The sequence below is a fragment of the Hemitrygon akajei genome, chromosome 1 (assembly GCF_048418815.1).
Source record: "Hemitrygon akajei chromosome 1, sHemAka1.3, whole genome shotgun sequence".
In the NCBI taxonomy this organism is placed as follows: domain Eukaryota; kingdom Metazoa; phylum Chordata; class Chondrichthyes; order Myliobatiformes; family Dasyatidae; genus Hemitrygon; species Hemitrygon akajei.
Genome location: NC_133124.1, coordinates 71,701,619 through 71,719,154, shown reverse-complemented (window position 1 = coordinate 71,719,154; position 17,536 = coordinate 71,701,619). Strand labels below are relative to the sequence as shown.

At 40.0% G+C, this 17,536-nt stretch overlaps 2 protein-coding genes across 5 annotated transcripts in view; both read right to left on the bottom strand.

Annotated features, from left to right (window-relative positions):
- Positions 1 to 5,724, bottom strand: part of LOC140727790 (uncharacterized) — a 53,070-nt gene extending 47,346 nt beyond the window's left edge. For 2 of the 3 annotated variants that reach the window (XR_012098928.1, XM_073045566.1), the window contains exons 1-2: positions 5,645 to 5,724; positions 3,008 to 3,084 (exon numbers count right to left, since the gene is read on the bottom strand). The gene's annotated coding sequence lies outside the window, so the exon portion shown is untranslated. Of the gene's footprint in view, positions 1 to 3,007; positions 3,085 to 5,415; positions 5,547 to 5,644 lie in introns of those variants that run through there. The other variant, XM_073045558.1, reaches the window with a different exon arrangement.
- A 1,192-nt stretch (positions 5,725 to 6,916) lies between these two features.
- ttc39c (tetratricopeptide repeat domain 39C) overlaps positions 6,917 to 17,536 on the bottom strand; it is a 57,293-nt gene continuing 46,673 nt past the window's right edge. Inside the window, exons 9-14 of one of the 2 annotated variants that reach the window (XM_073045536.1) lie at positions 13,851 to 13,960; positions 12,767 to 12,890; positions 10,973 to 11,070; positions 10,462 to 10,566; positions 10,052 to 10,090; positions 6,917 to 8,999 (exon numbers count right to left, since the gene is read on the bottom strand). In XM_073045536.1, coding sequence (XP_072901637.1) covers positions 8,910 to 8,999; positions 10,052 to 10,090; positions 10,462 to 10,566; positions 10,973 to 11,070; positions 12,767 to 12,890; positions 13,851 to 13,960 — 566 coding nt within the window. In that variant the 3' untranslated portion in view covers positions 6,917 to 8,909. The remainder of the gene's footprint in view (positions 9,000 to 10,051; positions 10,091 to 10,461; positions 10,567 to 10,972; positions 11,071 to 12,766; positions 12,891 to 13,850; positions 13,961 to 17,536) is intronic. The other variant, XM_073045546.1, reaches the window with a different exon arrangement.

Genomic DNA, 17,536 nt, shown 5'->3' with positions numbered 1-17,536 from the left:
AGCATCAGAAATGGAGTTTAAACAAGAAAATAAATGATACACAAGTTTTACAAGAAAACACAATTAGAATAAAAAACAGTCTATTTTAGTGCAAGGTGGTCAAAGTGGTCATAGTGTTGCTAATCTGAAGTGACCAGGCTGGTGTCAGATGGTCCAAGAACCACATGTATGAAGAGCAAGGAGCTTTTCTTGAATCTGGTGGTGTGGGAATTCAGGCTTCTGTACCCGCTACCTGATGGTAGCTGTGAGAAGATGACATGGTCCAGATGGTGGGGATCTTTGAGGATATTACTGATGGCGGGGAGGGGTGAGCTAATGATGAACCACACAAAGTCCCAGACTCCCTGCAGCTTCTAAGATTCCTGTGATTTGATTTACCAAACCAGCCACGAGGCAGTTAGGACACCTTCAATAATATACCTGTAGATGTTTGTTAGTGTTAGGAGACGAGCTGAACCTTCTTAGAAAATAGAGACTGGTGCACTTCCCTTATGATTGCACTGAACATTCACGTTAGGTGATTTGGACTTTCACTTCTTGGTCACTGCCCAGCACTTCGCCATTTTTGCATTTTAACACAACATAGTCCTGAGTAAGTGCAGCTGATCTCACCAGGCACCTCCTCATTGTTAGCTGTGCCTAATGCTACTTTCCACCTCCCTCTGCAACTAGATCCTCGACTTCCTAACTGAAAGACCACAACCTCACTGACAATCAACACTGGCGCACCTCCAATGGTGTGTGTCTGGCCTACTGCTCTACTCTCTCTACAGACAACTGTGTGGCTAGGCACAACTCAATGGCCATCTATAAGTTTGCTGATACAAGATGGGATGAGAGGCCGTACTGGAGCGAAATATTCAACTAGTTGAGTGGTATCACAGCAACAATCTTGAACTCCATGTCTGTACGACCAAAGAGTTGATTGTGGAACAGGAGGGAGCACAGTCCAGTCCTCAGAGAGATCAGAAGAGAAAATTTCAAGTCTTGGATGTCGACATCTCTGAGGATCTAACCTGGACCCAACATATTGATGCAGCTACAAAGAAGGCACAACAACAGCTGTATTTCATTAGGAGTTTGAGAAAATTTGTTATGTCACCCAAAACACTTGAAAATGTCTCCATGTACCATGGAGAGCATTTGAACTGGCTGCATCACTGTCTGGTATGTTGGGGGTAGGGGGGGCACTGCACAGGATTGAAGTAAGCTGCAGTGTGTTGTAAACTTAGTCAGCTCCACCATGAGCACTAGCCTCCGTAGTGACCAGAACACTTTCAGAGAGCAGTGCCTCAGAAAGGCAGACTTCCATCACCCAGGTTATGCCCTGTTCTCATTTGTTACCATCTGGAAGGAGGTACAGAAGGCTGAAGGCATGCACTCAACAATTCAGGAACAGCTTCTTCCCCTCGCCATCCGATTTCTGAATGGACATTCAAGCTGCAGAAGGTTGTAAATCTAGTCAGCTCCATCTTAGTCAGGACATCTTTAGGGAGCGATGTCTCAGAAAGGCATTATTAAAGACCTCCAGCACCCAGGGCATGCCCTTTTCTCACTGTTACCATCAGATAGGAGATACAGAAGCCTGAAGGCACACACTCAGCAATTCAGGAACAGCTTCCCCTCTGCCATCCGATTCCTGAATGGACTTTGAAGCTTTGAACACTACCTCACTATTTTAAAATATACAGTATTTGTTTTTGCACATTTAAAAAATAATCTATTCAATATACGCAATTGATTTACTTTTTATTTATTATGTTTTATTTTATTTGTAATTTTTTTTCTCTCTCTGCTAGATTATGTATTGCATTGAACTGCTGCTGCTAAGTTAACAAATTTCACATCACATGCCGGTGATAATAAACCTGATTCTGAACTAAAGAACACTACCTCACTACTTTTTAAATTTCTATTTTTGCACTAATTATTTCATTTAACTCTATATATATATATATATATATATACACACACACATACAAGATAAATACATACACACATATACTGTAATTTATATTTTTATTATGTATTGCATTGTATTACTGCCACAAAGTCAATAAATTTCACAACATATGACACTGAAGCTTCCCACCCAGACAACCTTTTTGACTTTGCTTCCTCCAATTAGAACAGCAGCCCTTTGGCCCACAATGTTTAGCCTACTCTGCCAGCTTCACTCCCACTTAGCCTTCCATTTTTCTTTTCTCTACTAACCTATCTAGGAGTCTGTTAAATACATTTGCCTCTTCCACAACTCCTGGCAGTGCATTCCACTGTGTAAAAAAAAACACTTCTGACATCTCCCCCCTATATTTTCCTTCAATCACCTTAAAACTATACCCCCTCATGTTAGCCTTTTCCACCCAGGGAAAAAGTCTCTGGCTGTCCATCCTCCTTCCCACCCAAGAGCTCTTCATAAGACAGGTTCTCTAATCCAGGCAGCGTCCTGGTAAATCTTCTCTGCACTCTCTCTAAAGCTTCTACATTCTTCAGTTAATAAGGTGACCAAAACTGAAAGAATAATCCAAGTGTGGTCTGACATTTTAATAAAGCTGCAACATGCTCATCATGGAAGAGAATCATTTTATCAATAAGTGGCTGTCAAGAGTTTCCTGTCCGGTTTTACATAGTGATCTAAATCTTCGTGGGGGTCCAGTATTGATATCCTGGACTCCAAGGCCACTCTTTTCCACCCGCATACCATTGTACCATTAACTCTCATGGGGCTGTCCTACCAAACTGTGTCCCATCTGAATTAGATACCAGCCTCTGGATTAGTACTCCAGTATTTACCCATTGCACCACCACCATCATACTGAGATCATAAAATGTAGAAGCAGAATTAGGCCATTCAAATCTGCTCTAACATTCAATTACAGCTGATTAACTACTCATTCTAACTTTTATGTAGTTTCTTACTTAGCAAATATTTTTACATTCTATTATATATCTTTAAGAAACTGCATTGAAAATTTCAGGTGCTATCTAAGTAACTGCATTAGATTACCTTGCCAACAACTGAAAAATATTCCTTTCAGTCCTCTTCAGAAAGAATCATCACCTTGTTTCAAACTTTCAAGAAAGCTGGAAAATTGAGTACAGGTTTAGTCCTTGACAGATTTCATCTGCAATCTTTTCTGTATTATCACTTTTCCATTATATATTTTAGATTTAGAGTAGCAGGCCCTTTGGCTCAAATGGCCAATTTAACTTGACTAACTTTTTTAACCAAACAAAATATTTCAATATGTCCCAAAGTGAGATTAAATGTCTAAATTTACAATCACTCTTTAAATGAGGGAAACAATGCAGCAACCTTTTATAAATAAAACACCATGAGAGCCAATGTTAGTGCTGTAGAATCCCCTCAAGCAGTGTACTTTTTTATTGCACCACAAATGACTTTCAGTAAAGGCAGATAGTCATTTTACTCAGAGGTGGAGCACCCCTGGATACACGTTCTCACCCGGACACCACTGTGTCACCAGCTCTGCATTTTCTGTAGGAATGGCTCATGGTAACTGGTGGAAGTTAATTGATGGATGAGGTACAGCTAAAACATTTTATGTGAGCGATGTGCAGGATTCACATGTCCAAAGTCAGCTCCCTGACCCTTTCCCCAGACTTAATCCCCAATCCTCTCCCAAAACCCAAGTCTACCAATCACCCATATCCTTGCCCCCCCCCAGGATGGTTGCTAGCCTTTGGCACCATGATTTCTCCCACAGCTTTGTCTCACCCTGCCTGGACCTGTAGGCGTAGACACCATGCATTCTCTGAACATGACAAATCATAACAGCTCCTTAGCTATCCCAAGCTTCTCGCATGTTGAGCTTTCAGCAGAAAAATGCTATGTTATCTGTACCGTGCATTGCCAGAATCTGCCAATGTCAGCATTGGCCTTATTAACACTGTATTCTTGGAAATAGACAGTTCCTGTTACAGGACTAAATTATAATGTGCCAAGACTTTAATTATTCTGCTCCAACCTAGATCAAATTACAGGTTCCCAACTGTTGGAAACTGTCCTTCCATTTTCCTTGGTGAGAATAAAATCTACCCCTCAATTAAGTGCAGCCAAAAAGAATATTCTAATAATACATAAATGCAAGATAGCTGAAATGTATTTTTAATGTGGTTAAAAGCTAACCTACAGATCACCCCTACTTAGCTCCCTCCCCCAGACAACCCACTTCTGTAGAAAAACTTGCCAATAACGACCATGGTCATGGAAAGATCATGATCAACCGCATCATATAACATAGCACATAATGAACAAACAAAAACAAATGGCTGAAGATTCTGCAGTTAAACTAGACATGAATTTGACACTACAGTATGTCACATCAAGATATTTGGACAAACGACTCAGATGTATTCTGTCGTGTCCATTCCACTCTCCACTCCATGTCTGCTTCCATTGTGGTGACTCCTTGAATTCACAACAGTTAAGGAATACATCTTAACCTTTTCACCAAATCATGGCCTGGCAGAAAGCTCATGGATTACCGGGCAACAGTGATCTCTGCTCTCCTCCAGTCTTCACAACCTTATGGGCAAACATCTTATGACACTGTCCCAATGTTTAATGTTTTGAAGAGGGAACTCAAGAGAATTTACAAAGAGCAGAGTGGCATACATTGTCTATGTAAACTTCAGCAAGATCTTTGACATGGTTTATAGTAGCACTAGCAGGCAAGCATCTATTCACAAGGGTCAAAAGACTACTTGTAAATCAGAATCTATCCAGACACACCAACATCTGCATTTACATTAGATATGGCAATGATCCAGAAACCCATCCACCTGACAGCTCCTCATTCTGAGGCAATTTCTACCTATCCTGCACATTGCTGGGTAATTACAAAAGAATTTTAATTTCTCTCGATGGCACAAATTGTTTATGCCATGCCAAATGACCATAAAAAGCAGGCTGAGAAATGTATGGGGCAACGATTTAAAGGGGACCTAAAGGACAACTTTTCAACAGAGAGTGGTTAGTATGTGGAACGAGATGCCAGAAGAAATCGCTGAAACAGATTCTGTAGTATCATTTAAAAAGTACTCGAATAGATACATGAAGGAGGTGGGCTCAGATGAATATGGGACGCAGCAGGAACGTCGACTGTACTTCTTCCTATAGATGCTGCCTGGCCTGCTGCGTTCCACCAGCATTTTGTGTATGTTGCCCCAATTTCCTGTGTTCTGCCCATATTCCTCTGAGCCCACCTCCTTCGTGTATCTATTCGAGTACTTTTTAAATGATACTACAGAATCTGTCTCAGCGATTTCTTCTGGCATCTGCAGATTTCCTCGTTTGCTACAGGAAATTGAAATTGGTTGGGTGGACACTGATCAGAATCAACAAGGATTTGTATCCATGCAGTACTACTCTGACTCTGAAGTGGCACTCACCCTCCTCAGTACACTCTTAAGATTCTCAGTTCACCTCTTCAATAACATCCCCGTACTTCTCCCTGCCCAGTCAGACCCCTCTGTGAGCACGGGTAGTGGTGGTGGGAGAAAGGTTCTAGCCCACCCTGTACACAGCGAGGGATCCCTGACCCGTGTCCCTCCCTCCCCTCTCACGTTCCGGGACCGAAGGTGGGGACTTTAGCGCTCTCGACAGCCGAGCTGCACCAACCCTGCGTTGTCGCACGTCGTCGCCGCACCGCTCGCCAGCTGCTTGCCGTAGCCCAGCGCCTAACGCGTTTTGAGGTGATCAGTGCTACTGCGCATGGGCACCCACAAACACACATTTGGGAGATTGTCTACGCTAGACACGTCACTATTGCATATCCTACCAATCAAGACAGGCCCGTCTGTGTGAATGACCAATCACGTGGTGAAAACGTTGGCATGGTAATATTTCCCTTGCTTCAGGGTCCTGCGCCGGGTCACCCTGCCTGCCCAATTAACCATTTCAAATGAAAACCAAACAACTCCAGCAGCGAAAAATCTAAAAATGTGTTCAAAAATACAGTAAAAGCTGGAAAGTTTCAGCAGACTGTGGGGCAACGAACAGAACCGAAATGTCTCCGTCCTAAACCTACACCTCGTTTCTTTTTCAAGTTTTCAGCATGTAGCCGCACTGTGTATTACACAACAGGAAACCACAAGCCACTTACTCTGTTGTTTCATTACACTGACCCCAAACACCTAACTTCCATCACTAAAAACAAAGTCATGACAAGACTGAACACTTGTGGCATCTGTGTTGAGCGTAAAACAGTCGATGTTTTAAGTTAATGTCGCCAAATCCCACAGTACGTGTCATTATTTTCTTAGGAGTTTGCAGATTCAGCATGTAACCAAAAGCACTGGCAAACCTCTATAGATGTACAGTGAAAAATATCCTGAGTGGTTGCATCATGGCCTGGCATGGAAACAATGCTCAGGAACAAAGGTTACAAAGTGGTGGATCATAAACACGAGAAATTCTGCAGATGCTGCAAATCCAAAGCAACACACACAAAATGCTGGAGGGTATCTATAGGGTATCAAGGGATATGGGGGAAAAGCCAGAAATTAAAACTAGATGGAAGAATAGTTCAGCTCATGGTGGAGTGGCAGAGCAGACTTGATGGGCCGAATTGCCTACTCCTGCTCCTTTGTCTTGTGATCTTGTGAACCAGCAGTCAGACATTATCTATGGAAATGAATAAACAATTTCAGATGGAGACCCTTCTTCAGGACTGGAAAGCAAGGGAAAAGGCACAATAAAGAAGTGGGGGTGGGGAGAGTAAGGAGGATAGGTGAAGCTATGACTTCAAAGTCTATTGGAATGATATTCAACGGTCTGGAAAATCAGCCTCCAAAGTTCAGAACCTGTCTCACATCAGATTCATGAAGTTTTACTGTACATTATGATGACTACTTACAATTTCTGATACAATAACACTAGGTATTAGCCACATCTGGTCACTTTGTTTAATGCAGATGAGTAACGGCAGTTTACATACAGTCAAAACAACAGGGAAAGATTTTGTCATCCATATTCCAATCATGTACACAATGAACAATTCAGCTCAAAGTACCTGATAGTAAACTGCTGTGATGATCAAGCAGAAAACACTTGTTTTATGTTCCCAGTGAATTCATTTGCAAGTATTAGTCCATTCTGTAATTAAGTCATTTTTCAATACAAGCTTTCCTCCATTAATACAAGCATTGGGTTAATTACAGAACTCAATTCATTACAATTTTTAACTTTTGTTTCCCTTTCCCAGAGTGGCATGTGTGCCACAACCAAATGTTAACACTCTCATGTAAGAACTTCATAAAGAGTCACACTTCATTACTTTACCCAAGTAAACAGGTGTCAAAAATGTCAGATATTTCATTCTATCCAAAACAAAACAAAAATCCAGCCCCCATACAGAACTGCACAACATTGTGTACATAAGGGGATTGAGCTTCTAGGATCACCAGCTTTGTAAAACAGGAAAACAGATTTGAAATCAAGACATATTTCTGTGCAACAGTCTAAATATTCAAATAAAATTAAACTATGCAACCAGCAACAATTAAGTTTCTTCATGGAGTTACAGTTGAACAGAAACACCCCAGGGTCTGTCCCACACCAACTGACCACTTGGGCAAGATAGAGAAATACCAGTACCTGTAGAATAGTATCGCAGTAAGGAATTAACAGTTTCAGGAAAAAGAGTAGTTTGATGCACCAAACATTCACAGTTGCTGGACAATCCACACATGGTGTTCCAATATATACATAAACCCAAATATGTATCACTCAGGGATGATGTATGCAGGTTTTTCTGCAGTTAAACCATGCCTAATATTTCAATAATTCATAAAAAAATATATTTGAAACCAATCAATGGTGGTGTTTCCAAGTCGTATCTACATCCAAGTGATATGTTACATGTTCTTATTCAATGGTTCACATCTCTTAAGTAATGGCGCATAAATAACTTGGCAACTGCATAAGCTAATACAGAATAAAAATCTAACTGTTCCCTGTACGATGTTTGTAACAATCAATTAAAAACCCAATATTATAATATGACAAAACAAATGACAAAGTAATTAATTCGACACTGAGATGCTACAAGGCAGTTTTGTTTGTTCAGTACCCTGTTTTCCAGAGTTATCCTTTACAAATGTATGAATTTCACAATTTACATCTGATCCACAACTGAGGTATCTGGACACTTAAAAGAATGCTAACACAGAAGATCAAATAACATTTTGGTGTAGTGGTTTCAGAGGCATTTCAAAAAGACTGCATCTTTCACTCATAATTAACAAATGACCCTGAGCAGAAATGAACTCAAGTCCTTTGCTGCTGGTGTTCTCTGGGTCCAATACAAAAGGGATTAAAAAGTGCTACCAATATTTTTTTTTTTTTTACACATTTTAAAATAACAATGGCATAAAATCTCCGCAAAGTATAAATAAAATTAGTGCAACAAAAAGTATGGCTATTGTTTTTAACAATATGGCTGTCTATTTTGCCTGAAAAAGGCAAAAGCCATGAATCCTCCTTCAGTCCTGACCTACTACACAACCAAGGCCATTAGAATATGCACCAGTGACATGAAAAGACTCTGTGCTTCATTAAACTGTACAGATAATTGAGTTAGGTCTAAACTGAACTGCACCATTCCAAAGTGGTGGTTAAAATAAGCAAGGTCACTTGATAGTCCTTGGAATCCTCTAAGCCACCACCTTTTTAACTATCTATAACAAAGCAACTGATCTGCGTCATCTCACATTTGCCAGTGAAACCATTCTTAATACGTTTAAAGATATTCTACATGCTTGGGTCTTATACAGCTTTCCTTGGATCTGGCCGACCACTTTGCTGAATATTAACAGCATAAAGTGCAGAAATTGATTGAAGTTCAATCATATGTGCACTGAAGAGGATTCCAGTTTGGCAAACATCACTGTGGAACACCTTCTTTCAATGATGCTAAAGCAGTATGGATACGCACATGAAGCCGGTTTTCAAAATCATATCCAGCAAACTCCTCCTGCGGATCAAAATAGGAATTAACTGAAAGATAATTTTTCTATGTCAAATCACAAAAATTGTTATGTGTTCAATTGTAACAGATGCTGATATGTCTACATTCCATACCAAATACTGCCAGGCCATCAACAAGATATCCATGTAGTACAAAGTAAAGGAGGAAGATTACAATGGTATCTAAATGAACTGGGATTGCTGGTAGAGGAATGGCAGCTGGAATTGATCGCTGACATGTTGGACATGATACATTTAGGGAAGTTAAACTAGTTGGACAGGAAACTACTGGGCCCTGGGTAGTGCTGTAGAACAAAGGCCCATGGCTTTCAGGTACAGCACTCCTTGAAAATAACGACACAGGTAAACAGAGTGGTGAAATGGTGAAGGGGACGCATTTCTTCAGGTGGGGCACTGAGTACAAGAATTGGAGCATCATGTTAGTGAGACCAGGCTTGTAAAATTGTGTGTAGTTCTGCTCACCATAATAGAGGAAGGATGAGAGGTTGCAGAGGAGGTTCACGAGGATGTTGCTGGGACTCGAGGCCTTGAGCTATGAGAGAATGGATAGGCTGGGACTGTTTTCTCTGGAGCAAAGGAGGCTGAGGGGTGAGTCTAAAGCTAGAGCTCTATTCAGCACTCTTTAACCTTGTACTACCTTAACGCACTATTGTATTTAATTGATTTTTAAGGAAGAGAAGTTTTCTGATTGTACCTCAGTGCATCTGACAATAATTAACCAATTTACCAATTCAAAAAGGAACCAGAGGGGTAAGTGTCTTCCCCACACAGAGGGTGGTGGGTATGTGAAACAAGCTGCCAGATGAGGTGGAAGAGGTAGGTAGAACATTGCAACATACAAAAAACATTTGTTTTCATGGATAGAAAAGGATAATAGGGGTATGGGCCAAATGCTGGCTATTGGGACTAGCTCAGGAATACACCTAGCTCAGCACAGATGAGATGGGTCAAAGGACCTCTTTGCATGTTGTATAAGATAACCCAAATAACCCAAAACCCATTACCACCAATTTTTTGTACATCAATCTTCCAACCTACCTTGGCTTGGTAAAGCAAAGCTTTGCCTTTATCCAGCATCTGCAATAAAAAGAGACATATTAATAACAATCGTTACCCCGGGAAAGTCAGTACTGTAAGGATGCATCTATATTACAATTCTAAAACTTAAGACATACTTTAACAATAAAAAAGCCGATTTGTGAAGCGGGTCAACAGGGACAGGAAGCTAGTCAGACTCTGACAATCCAAAAGTTCATGGCTAACTACTGTTGCTCCTTTTCTGGGAGACAGTTTCCCCAGTTTTAAAAAATGCCCTGTTCCTGTTACTTGTCAAGTGCTCCAATTCTTTAAATCAAGAAAAGGCAAAAACCAGATAAGTGATTACATGTACCTGGTTTCAACTTAGTGGTTTAGACTTTAAATCAGAGGTACAGATACACCTTCCTTACCTCTGGATTCTCCAACAATAAACATCCCAGCTCATAACAGGCATAGGGCTGTATGTAGGCATTGTTCTGACGACTCAGCTCATCCTTTACGGCTAATTGGAAAAACTGAAGGCAAGAAAGATAATACAGACTGTGTCACAGTACATTCATAGCAGCTTATGCCTGTAAGGAGAGGGGAATGGAATACCTTCCAATGCTGAGATGCTCAGTACTTCAAAGGTAAGTTATTAATGTAGACTTGTAAAGATCCTTGTTTGCAATATAATTTTCCGCCCAACACAAATCAACAGTGGAAGAATGCAAACACACATTAGTTAAATAATAAAGCAGTAACTGAGCTAATTATTATACATGACTGACAATAAGTACTAGCATATTTTAGTAAACCATACATATTTTGTCATGCATTTCATATTGTAGTTATGTACTTTTAGAATACAGGATAAACAATTCAGCATAATCATAAAGCAATAGTTCTTTGAAGAACACTAGTAGAATTGTTAATACACACCTGCAGAGCACCATCTGTATTTCCTAGACATTTGTGTATTGCACCAAGGAGTAAGTGTTTTAACCCAACTGTTGATGGCTCATATATTTCCTGGCAAGCTGGATAGATTGGTGACACATTAGATTATTAGATTAGAAGAGGATTCACTGTAAATGTCAGACTTACAAATGCCAGTATTAAAGAAGAGAAGCAGAGAGAGGGAAGACAGTCTTTCTCCCCCAGGATAGAAATATCTAGTACTAGAGGGTATAGCTTTAGGGTGGGGGAGGGAGAGTTCAAAGGAGATGAGCAGGCCAAGTTTGTTTTTTTTTAAGCAAAGATTGGTGAGTGCCTGAAATGTGCTACCAGGGGTGGTGGTAATTATTATTATTTTTATTTGCACAGCAATTATTTGTCAGTCTTTGTTTATGTGTAGTTTATTGTAAATTCTATTATATCTCTTTTTTCCCTGTAAATGCCTACAAACCAAAAAAAAATCGAGCAAAAATATTCCCCTTATAGCTCTAAAGCAGGGTGGCCAACCTTTTATGTTCCATGCACCAATTTTTTCATGCACGAGTTCTATATTAACATATTTTTACAAGAATTGAATGGGGGTATAAGAGTTGTATGGCACATCTGAACTTGTGAGTGAAAAAATTGACACATGGGATGTAAAAGATGCAATGGAATTTAGACTGGTTACAGCACGTGATCTAACCAGTGAAAGAACTTAGTGCAGGTCACATCTTAATATATATTGAAACTCTTCACATGGACAAGAGTAATTTCGTATTCATGCTTTTGACTTTAAACTCATAATGCACCCTGCTTGTGGAAGTTTCAAAGATTTGAACAACCCTTCTTGTTCTATTTATGCCTCAGGACCAATATCGTACAAAACACTACCAGGAAGGGTTTAAACTAGATTGGGTGGTGGGGGGCGGGGGGATAACCCAAGAGTGAGGCAGATAGGAGTTGATACAGAATTGAATGGAAAGCCGAGCAGCAGGTCAGAAAATGGAGGGCTTCAATGGTAGGTACACACCATGACCTGTAAGTGTAAGGAAGGAGAGGCAGAAGCAAAGTACTAGATACAATGGGATGTGTGCAAAAAAAATTCTTAAGGAAACACAAAGTACCGGAGGAATGTGACATTGATACAATTGGTTGGACTGCACCTTATTGTGAGCAGTTTTTGGCCCCTTTTCCAAAAGATGTGCTGGCATTGGAAAGGGTCCAGAGGAGGTTCACAAGAATGATCCCGGAAATGAAATGAAGAGTGTTTGATGGCTTTGAGAATGTACTTTCTAGAGTTTAGAAGAATGAAGGGGGAATATTATTGAAACCTACTGAATATTGAAAGACCTAGATGGAGTGTATGAAGGATGCTTCCTTTAGTGGGGAAGTCTAGGACCAGAAGATACAGCCGCAGAAAAGAAGGTCAACCCCTTTAAAACAAGAGTTGAGGAGTAATTTCTTTAGCTAGAGAATGGCAAATCTGTGGAATTCATTGCCACTGATGGTTGTGCAGGCCAAGCCACTGAGTATATTCAAAGCAGAGGTTAATAAGTTCTTGATTAGTAAGTGTGTTGAAGTTTATGGGGAGAAGGCAAGACAGTGGGTTTAAGATGGATAATACACCAGCTATGATGGAATGGAGGGGTAGAAATGGCCCAATTCTGCTCCTATGCCTTATGGTCTAACGTTCAAAAAGATGGACAAGATGGGCAAGATGAAGACAGATCAGAAACTGGACACTTCCATTGAACTGAGGGCTATGGATGACAAAGCCATGTTGGTGCAGTAGGCTACCTTGATTCATTCGTTGAAGATTGGAAGGGGAACAGTTGCCAAGAGCTTTCCACAAATAAAGCACTTCTATGACAGCAAGCACACACAAATCTTTCATGGGCTTCTCTTTCTGAAACCTTTCAGCCTATACAAAATAACAAGAAATAAAACATATTCAAAGAAAGAAATAATTTTCTTTGTGGTTATAAAAGACCATAGATTATACCAGTAAAAACAAAAAATATTCAAAGTACTAAGGATGAAATTATATACCGGATGAAGTCATCAACCTTACGATAAAATTTGTCTGTTTGTCTCTCTCTCCACAAATACTATCTGACCTGCTGAGTACTTCCAGAATTTGTAATATTGCTTGTTTTTAAGACTCAGTTTATCACCACAAAAAAAATACTTCACCTTATCTGGATTTGTTTAGTGATTCTAAAACTAATTTATTCACGTACATCATAGTTAATTAGTGGTTACAGCAATACAACAGTTAATTTTGCAAGACTAATAGTTTGCAAACTTGTGTTCAATCACCACCTAAGCAGTTGCAGAATTTAAATTCAGTTAATCAAATGCATTTGAGATTAAGCAGCTAAAATCAGTATTGGTGAACATAAGTTGTCATAAAAACCCATCTGCTTCACTAATGTCCATTCCTTCTGGGCTTCAAATGAAGTTGATTTTTAACCATCCTGTGAAATTATTTATCAACAAAAAAATGATCTGAACCATTTGACATTGCTCATCCATGGCTGTGGAACACAATGTGCTGTCACTGATACCACACTTTATAATGCCATATTAGTTCAAGTTCATTGTTATCTTAGGCATACAAGGTATAAATGCCATGAAAAATACCTTGTTGCAGCAGCAGCATGGTGGCAGACGAGATGAGGACAAACACACGTTAACAAATATAATATAAAATAGTATGTAACCTATACATGAGTGAAGCAATTAATAGGAATGCGACAGAGAGTGCAATACTGTTAAGGTTTCTCAGATTGGTTCAAGAACCCAATGCAATGTATCTTACACATCATTAAATATCAAGTTCAATGACATTGTCCTACTAAAACAAAAATTATTAACTCACCTTTCGGAAGGAAAACTGCTCTATTTGATTATTTTTCCTTTTGAAAAGCCGTTGGACCTCTACAAATGCTTCTTGTGACTTGTCAGTCTCACCTGTTGCTCCCTGGCAAACTACCAAAAAAAAGTACTTTACATAAATCAAGATTTTTGGACTCTATTGGAGTAAATTCATTGCAGAACAAAAGATCAAATAAAACAATGGTGCAATAGAATTGCACAAGCAATAAGCTTAAAAAATAATTCTTATGATTTAATATAAAGAGTTAATCAAAATTTATGAAGTTGTAAATACTGCTTCTCAGTCTTCAGGTCCCTGAGTCCACCTAGAAAGATTCTATGAAACTTTTTTCATTTGAAAAATATCTCATTTATTTTCACAAAAATCCTTTGCTGAAATTGTGGAGAACAATACATAGAAATAAAGAAATGCTACTAGCAAAGTTAATGAGCTTGAAAACATAAGTCCTAAGGAACTCCATCCCAGCTTTGAAAGAGGTGATCATAGAGTGGAAGGTACTTACAGCTTCCAAACTTTTTCTTATTCTGGAATTTTTTTTGTAGGACCATGAGGCAGATGTGTGTGGGCAGAGAGAAGACACATAACTGATTACCTATTTTGGTTTCCTGCCTCAAAGAAAATGGGACAGCTTCCTATGGTGGTAATCAAATGTATCCCATACCAATTACTTTAATTTGCTTATGACACCACTTTCAGCCTATTGGGTCCCTGGTGACTGCCAGCTGAAACAAGCTCATTAGTGCCAGCTTCCCCCATCCCCATATCACCCTGTAGTTCTGTGATTTCCTTTCATGTGCTCATGAACTACTGTTTCTCAGTAACCTAACCAGTACATCCTAGGGATGTGAAAGAAAACTCTAGCAGCCAGTGGAAAACTTTCTAGATTGTGCAGATGCCAATCACTGCATCTGAGATCAATGTCGAATCACACTCTCCTGGAGAAACAGCAGGTGAGGCTCCCAATGTAGAAAGTGGATGTAACAGTATATACAACAATAGTGTGAGAAACAATGCAACGCATGAAGCATCAGTGGAGAGGGGAAAACAATGTTTTAGGTTGACATTTCAGCAAAGCATATTTTGTCATCTAACTTTTCCTCCCACATACATTTCTCTTTGCTTTCCTCCCAGTCCCATATCTTAAAGTTTGTTTTATCAATAATATTTGCTAGTTGCAAAGAACGATCATTAGCGAGAGCCATCAGCTCCATGCCCCTTGCCACAGATGTGGCATGATCAGAATACTTTCTGCAGTTTACTTTTACTGCAGGTTTCCAGCACGCTGTGACTGGGTCTTGCTCAGTTCTACTTGATCATTGCTTCATTCAATCATAGGGACAAAAAATTCAGGAACTTCTGGTAAGGCAGACACAAGTAGATGCCCAGTCAAATACAAGTTCACTCTCATGGGAAAAGATACCAATCAGATAAGAACTGAGGACATTTCCACTCAGAGATAACCATCAATTTCGTCAGTTTAGCTGGTGGGCCAGGGCAGACTTTGTCACAATTTCCAACCAGAGAAGAAGTATTCATTGTATCAGTTGGCAATCTGCTCTGAGTTGCCACACTAAATGCACCGTCGCTACAGTGAGTCAAACAGTTGTTCCATATCAACTTCAAGATAGATAGATAGATAGATAGATAGATACTTTATTCATCCCCATGGGGAAATTCAACTTTTTTTCCAATGTCCCATACACTTGTTGTAGCAAAACTAATTACATACAATACTTAACTCAGTAAAAAATATGATATGCATCTAAATCACTATCTCAAAAAGCATTAATAATAGCTTTTAAAAAGTTCTTAAGTCCTGGCGGTTGAATTGTAAAGCCTAATGGCATTGGGGAGTATTGACCTCTTCATCCTGTCTGAGGAGCATTGCATCGATAGTAACCTGTCGCTGAAACTGCTTCTCTGTCTCTGGATGGTGCTATGTAGAGGATGTTCAGAATTTTCCATAATTGACCGTAGCCTACTCAGCGCCCTTCACTCAGCTACCAATGTTAAACTCTCCAGTACTTTGCCCACAACAGAGCCCGCCTTCCTTACCAGCTTATTAAGACGTGAGGCGTCCCTCTTCTTAATGCTTCCTCCCCAACACGCCACCACAAAGAAGAGGGCGCTCTCCGCAACTGACCTATAGAACATCTTCAGCATCTCACTACAGACATTGAATGACGCTAACCTTCTAAGGAAGTACAGTCGACTCTGTGCCTTCCTGCACAAGGCATCTGTGTTGGCAGTCCAGTCTAGCTTCTCGTCTAACTGTACTCCCAGATACTTGTAGGTCTTAACCTGCTCCACACATTCTCCATTAATGATCACTGGCTCCATATGAGGCCTAGATCTCCTAAAGTCCACCACCATCTCCTTGGTCTTGGTGATACTTGACTAGGGTCAAGACCCTAGGTGGGGTGAAAAATTGGAATTTAAGTTAAATAATTAAACAATGGTGATGAACAGTAACACTCTTCATCCTCCTGAACAGAATTCTTCAGGATTGGACTAAAGTCCAATTTTGCATGGCATCAAAGTATACATGGTGGTAGTTTTCCCATTGAGTAATCAATCCTCCACTGATTTTTGCCAACTTTATCCTTTAGTGTCCGTTAACAACCAGAATTTCCAGTGAGATGCCCTCTTTTCTAAATCTGCTGCTACGAGCAAGGACACCATCTTGACTGTTTTTAAGAGGAGTCTTCTAAAAGCTCCACTTTCACCCATCACTCCATTCAGTCATAAGAAAGAGATGATACTATTTCAGGTGACTTCTAAAGGGTGGATCTTACCCTTGCAAGCCTAAGAAAGGATTACTGACTTGGTAAGATCAAATCTTTACCAAAAGAAGTCTCAAAAGGAATCAAGAAAACTAACTGCTGTAGGAACTCACCAGGTCAGACAGCACCTGTGGAAGCAGAGGGATGGCTGACATTTCAGCTTGACACCCTGCATTCATGATTGTTTGATGTCATTTCCAATAAACAAGTGTAAAAGGAGAACAAAATAATTCTTACTCCAGATCCAATGCAGAGCAAAAAAAACAAAAAACATAATTTTTAAAAAATGCAATAAATATAAATACATAAAATAGCTTTCATACATAAGACTGATTCTATGTCCACAATGTGATGCTAGGACCAGAGCGTCTCTACATAAGGTGACTCTAACAGGAAATGATTAAGTAGTTGTGGTGCGGGTTGTGGAGGGATGGTTTAGTGGATGGATGTGTTGATCAGCCTTACTGCTTGGGAAAAGTAACTGTCTTTGAGTCTGGTGGTCTTGGTGTGGATTCTACATAGCCTCCTCCGTGTGGGACAAACAGTCCACAAGCAGGATGGTGAGAATCCTTCATGATGTTACTGGCCCTTTCCCAGCATCTTTCTCTATATATATCTTTGATGGAGGGTAGGCTGTAATGCATTGGGTAGTTTTGATTACCTGTTATATAGAATCTTCCTGTCTGCTGCAGCGCAGTTTTTGTACCATGCAGTGATGCAGCATGTTAGGATGCTCTCTTCTGCACACGTTAGGACACAAGTATAAATGTGCAGAGTCCAGCTCTCTTCAGTCTCCTCAGAAAGCAGTGGCGTTGGTTGAGTTTTCCTGCTTATGTAGGATGTGTTCTGGGACCATAACAGATGGTGCAAGTTGTGCACTCTCAC